At 49.0% G+C, this 6,000-nt stretch overlaps 1 protein-coding gene across 1 annotated transcript in view; it reads right to left on the reverse strand.

Annotated features, from left to right (window-relative positions):
- LOC119956178 (S-adenosylmethionine synthase-like) overlaps positions 1–3,890 on the reverse strand; it is a 47,203-nt gene extending 43,313 nt beyond the window's left edge. The window contains exon 1 of the mRNA XM_038783105.1: positions 3,466–3,890. Coding sequence (XP_038639033.1) covers positions 3,466–3,559 — 94 coding nt within the window. The 5' untranslated portion in view covers positions 3,560–3,890. The remainder of the gene's footprint in view (positions 1–3,465) is intronic.
- Positions 3,891–6,000: the final 2,110 nt, after the last annotated feature.

Here is a 6,000-nt window from a genome sequence, read left to right on the forward strand (position 1 = left end):
TGTTATCCTCTCGGCTGCAACTCATATCACCAGTTCTCTCCCCCCCCCCAACCCCCCCCCCCCCCCCCCCCGGCTTCCTTCTCCGCAAGGGGTGAATGTGGTAATATGATTTGCATACCTGTCTACCATTGGGGCAGAACACCGGCTTACCATTGGCCCTGGTCGGTCATGTGCCTCTCGACCGATTGGTCGAGAGGCTGAGTTAACCACGCCTCCATTGCCGAGGTATAAATAGTCAAACGCCCGGCGGTCGTCCATTTTATTGTAGACGACCACAGGGCTATGTTCTAGTTTATTAAAGCCTGACTTTTGTAAAGCAACTCGTCTCTCGTACAATTGATGGCCTATCACTGTCCCTATATAGATGTTGTCACTTCCTGTCCCCTATATAGATGTTGTCACTTCCTGTCCCCTATATAGATGTTGTCACTTCCTGTCCCCTATATAGATGTTGTCACTTCCTGTCCCCTATATAGATGTTGTCACTTCCTGTCCCCTATGTAGATGGCTTCACTTCCGGTCTCTTATCATAGAATCCTTACAATGCAGAAGGAGACCATTCGGTCCATCAAGCACTGACCCTTTGAAAGATCATCCGCCCAATCCCCGCAAACCCACCCAAATCTGTACTCTAAGGGACAATTTATTATGGTGAATCCACCTACACTGCATGTCTTTGGATCTTGGGAGGAAACCCAAAGCACCCGGAGGAAACCCACACTGGCACAGGGACAACGTGCAGACGCCACACAGTCACCCGATGTAGGAATTGGACCTGGGTCACTGGCGCTGTGAAGCAACAGTGCTAACCTGTGCCTTCTGCTCCTAATTCCTGTGCTTCTATATCGCATACTTCTGGTTACAAGACCTTGGGTACAAGTCCTGCTCCAGAATCACAGCATGCACTCTCAGCCTCCCCGAACAGGCGCTGGAATGTGGCGACTAGGGGCTTTTCACAGTAACTTCATTGAAGCCTACTCGTGACAATAAGCGATTTTCATTCATTTCAGCTGGGACTACAGTGCAGTCTAAACTGTCCTGGAGACAGGGAGATTCCCCCCACCCCCCCCTCCCCCCACCTGCCCAGTTCTGCCTCCTGCCTGGGCGATCAGCAAGTTTAGTTCCTTTTACATCCAGTTGAATGACATCAGCTGCAAAGTCACAGCCGTTTGGAGGTATGGAGTTTGGGATGGCCGTCCTGAATTTTAGAACTTCTAATAGGACAGCTGTGGGCTCGAATGACACATGCTCAGAATGTCAGGTGATTAAACATAACATAACATAGAAATACAGTACAGAAGGAGGCCGTTCGGCCCATCGAGTCTGCACCGACCCACTTAAGCCTTCACTTCCTCCCTATCCCCGTAACCCAATAACCCCTCCGAATCTTTTTTTTGGACACGAAAGGCAAGTTATTGTGGTCAATCCACCTAACCTCCACGTCTTTGGACTGTGGGTGGTTGTTATGGGCCAGAATTTAGAGAACCCCAAAGTGTACCATGGAGTTCACCTGACCCACAACTTTTAATAGATTGTGGTATGGGGAGCACACGGCCCACTCTACAGGTGTGGTACAGCAGAAATGGAAAAGTATTGTTTAAAGCAAAACAATGTTTATTCTATGAACTCAAGTTAATCTTTTTAAAACATACAGTGAACATTTTAGCAACCATCAATTCAAATACAACTCTCAAAGACTACAACACTAAGTAAACCTTTAAGCTTTCCTTTTAACATCCATAAGACTTAAAACACCTTTTACCAGAAGCACATCAGGTTAAAGTCACTACTTTTATTAGTTTTAAATCACCAGGATCGATTTACAGTCTTTAGATTACAGAGAGAGACTCTAATACACCTTCTGGCGGTGACTGCAGCTATCCAGCTCTGAAAACGAAACTAAAACACACCCTGCAGCAAACAGCCTAAAACGAAAGTAAAAAGCTGACAGACAGCCCAGCTTCACCCACTCTCTGACATCACTGCAGTAATAAACACCTATTTCTTAAAGGTACTCTCACTACAGATATTTATATACACACCCATTTCTAAACACTCATTTCTTAAAGGTACTCTCATATGACAGGAGGAAACTGGAACACCCAGAGGAAACTCATGCAGACAGCGACCCAAGCCGGGAATCGAACCTGGGACCCTGGTGCTGCAAAGCCACAGTGCTAGCCATGGTGCTACCGTGCTGCCCAAAAACCTCCAGGGATGATACCACCCAGAGTTGACAAGACGTGTGCAGTTGCTGGAGGGCTGCTGATAGGCTGAAGTCCCACCTGCTCATTCAGGTGTCTGTAAGAACCATACGTTGTGAGGAAGAGTTCTCTTCGACCGCGTTGAAACTGCACCATCGGAGTGGACAAACTACTTCTATCATTTGACCCGTGGTTTCTGGCTCCCTGCATTGTACAAATTGTTTGTCATATTTTCTTACAAATCCACGCTGACAAACCTCCAGTTGTTTTAGAACATAGAACATTACAGCGCAGTACAGGCCCTTCGGCCCTCGATGTTGCGCCGACCTGTGAAACCCCTCTAAAGCCCATCTACACTATTCCCTTATCGTCCATATGTTTATCGAATGACCATTTAAATGCCCTTAATGTTGGCGAGTCCACTACTGTTGCAGGCAGGGCATTCCACGCCCTTACTACTCTCTGAGTAAAGAATCTACCTCTGACATCTGTCCTCTATCTATCTCCCCTCAATTTAAAGCTATGTCCCCTCGTCATCACCATCCGAGGAAAAAGGTTCTCACTGTCCACCCTATCTATTGTGGTCACATTCTGAGAGTTAAATATTGATACTTGCTTTCTTTATCGGCCCACTGCAAGCAGAATGCTGATGGTTCCACACCTATGCCAGATATTTCTCCATAGAATCCCTGCAGTGCAGAAGGAGGCCGTTCGGCCCATCGTGTCTGCATCGACCCTCCGAAAGAGCACCCCACCTTGGCCAACACCTCTGTCCTATCGCCGTACCCCCGCACATTTACCATGGCCAATCCACCTAACCTGCTCATCTTTGGAATGTGGGAGGAAACCGGAGGAAACCCACGCAGACACAGACAGTCACCTGAATCCGGGATTGAACCTGGGTCCCTGACACTGTGAGGCAGCAGTGCTAACCCGCTGTGCCACCGTGCCGTCCGTAAAGACACTGTGCAGTCACTGGACTGCACCGTTCATGCCCTGTCCATTAAACTGACAAACGCTGTCAAAGAAACACTCTACCCCACTAAGAATGATTTGAATATTGTCAGACACGAAACGTTAACTCTGGGTCACTATCCACCCAACAACCAGCTTCGCAAAAAAAAAACCAGATGATTTAGTCATAGTGGAGTCTTGCTGTGCACAAATTGGCCGCCACGCTTCCTACCTGACAACGTGGAAAGCACTTTGGGACGTCCTAAAGTCGTGCTACAGAAATGCAAGCCTTCTTTTTTTTACATACCAGGATGTCCCTCTCCCACCGATTCGGATGTGAACATGAAGGTATCTTCACCGTGGTCGATGTTGCCAAGGTTACCATTCGCCGGACGATTCATATTTAGTGTAGTAGGTGTTCCAAGTTCAGTAGGATCCCCTGGTACTTATTCCTTCAGTCAGGAGGTGGGCGGTTGGGTTGGGGGGTGGGGGGGTGTTGTGATGGTGTATGAGAATTCCCTGACCTCCTGAATCCAGAGCTATAGCTGGATGGATTCCTTATGCTGCTATATAAGGCGAAGGGAATGTTACTTAAATCATGTGAGATTCTAATTGAGCGGGGAGGTATCATGGAGGGGGGCAGAGGGAGATCCACAACATGACAGGAGAACCAATTACTGTCGTCGAAACAGGCAGCACGCGTCCCCTAGTATCTACCCGGCTATACCCGATCCAACACTACTTAACAAGCAGTGCGTGTTCTTAATTATTGCTAATTGTTTGCAATATTTCAGGCTGAACCTCCCCCCTCACTATTTGGCATTTGGAATGTCCGGTCGGAGAACTGGATCTGATTGATGGACACAGAGGGGAGGGTGCAAGGGGAGGGCCCAGCCAGAGAGGTGTTTTTTTTTTGCGAGCAGGCTTGGCAAGATGATGCAATGGACAAATAGTGATTGTGCAAAGCGTGTTTGGACTGCAAAGCCACTTTCCACATGATGGCTCCCTTCAGATCACAAATGGACAAGAATGTCGACGTAACACTTTCTCTGTGGCAGCGTCTCTTTTTTTTCCGGGTTGGAGCCACGATCTCCTCCAAAATGCGGGTGTAAATTTAACCATACACCTGTCGCACCCTTTAACTCTCTTTTATCCCCCCCCCCCCACCCCCCGCCCCACCACCGAACATGAACTCATCAATGTAACGAAAGGATCTTCAGCTTTCCTGTCCCTTCCTTCTGAGCTATTCCTGTCGCTCATTCAGCTCGGTTTCGGCTTCCAGCATTGAGAAATGTCAATTTTCCTTTTTCCCGATGTAAGAAACGTAAATTGTGAGGGTGCATTCCAGCTTTTAGCTTCAAAACTGAAGGGGAAATCCGGTGGCACGGTGGTTAGCACTGTTGCTTCACAGCTCCAGGGTCCCAGGTTCGATTCCCCGCTGGGTCACTGTCTGTGCGGAGTCTGCACGTTCTCCCCCGTGCCTGGGTGGGTTTCCTCCGGCTGCTGCGGTTTCCTCCCACAAGTCCCGAAAGACGTGGGACGGGATTCTCTGCACCCTCGTGCCGAAATCGCGGCCGGTTCATCGATTCTGCGCCACCTGGGCCCTACCTGTGGCCATTGCCAGAGGCTCGCTCACCCATTCCCCGCCCCCGGCCGGCCGAAGCCCTGACGGCGTGGAACTAATGTGCTCCAGCCGGCCGGGACACTCGGGTGGCGACTGCGGCCTCAGTCCGGGGGGGGGGGGGGGGGGGGGCCTTATAGATGGCCAGGGAGGCCTTATAGATGGCCAGGGAGTGCTTGTGCAGGGGTTAAAGGTCAGGCGCGTGGCCAATTGGGCGGGTCTCTTTTGTGGATCTATCTCCGCTCTCCGAGTCCGCCATGAAGCACCGCACGGCCGCTGGAGGCTGCCGCTGTGCGCATGGACGGCCTCTGACCATGCGGTGCGGGGGCCCGCATCTGCAGCAAAAAATTGCGAGATCTACTCCGGGTGCCTGCTGACCCCCTGCAGGGCTTGGAATTCGTGTCCCTTTGATCAAAGTTTTTCGGTGTAAAACACCGTTTTGACGCCAGCGTGGAGACATAGTCCCAATAATGGAGAATCCAGCCTGTGCTTGTTAGGTGAATTGGACATTGTGAATTCTCCCTCTGTGTACCCGAATAGGCACCGGAATGTGGCGACTGGGGGCTTTTCACAGTAACTTCATTGCAGTGATAATGTAAGCCTACTTGAGACACTAACAAAGATTATTATTATTAATCAAAAGAGAAAATACGTTTAAAAAAAACAGGGTTAATTTCGTGAACATCAGTTTTAATTTCCCGTGGTTTCAAGGAAAATAAATTAAAAATCCTAAGTATTTACACAGTGGATTAGTGGTTCAAAAAGGGAGCATACTCTTACTTCAGTTTTTTTAATATAGATTTTTATTTGAGTTTTATCACTTTTTAACAAGTAACAGAACATCTTTTTCAAAGCACAGCTGGTCAAGTCCAGAACACTTACTTCTGGAAATGCGAGAACAGGCGCGACAGAATAACAACAATCCTTGACAACCGGTGCCTCCAATTTTAACATCGGACCAATCGGGAAGTGGGGGGGGGGGGAGAAAGAGGATATGGCCAGATGAACAAGGTAAGATAACACATCGAGATGAGCACCTTCACGTATCACAAGATCGCGACTCGTAATAAGACTCGTGGGAAACCTTGCAGGAGCGGGTCAGACCAGGCGGGGCGTATGAATTTGAGATAGGGCCCCCCCCCCCGCCCTACACTTCATGGAATGTCTCAGACTTAGAATGGATCACAGACGTCTGGAATTCCATAGGGATACATTCCATGA

The sequence above is a fragment of the Scyliorhinus canicula genome, chromosome 22 (assembly GCF_902713615.1).
Source record: "Scyliorhinus canicula chromosome 22, sScyCan1.1, whole genome shotgun sequence".
NCBI classification, from domain to species: domain Eukaryota; kingdom Metazoa; phylum Chordata; class Chondrichthyes; order Carcharhiniformes; family Scyliorhinidae; genus Scyliorhinus; species Scyliorhinus canicula.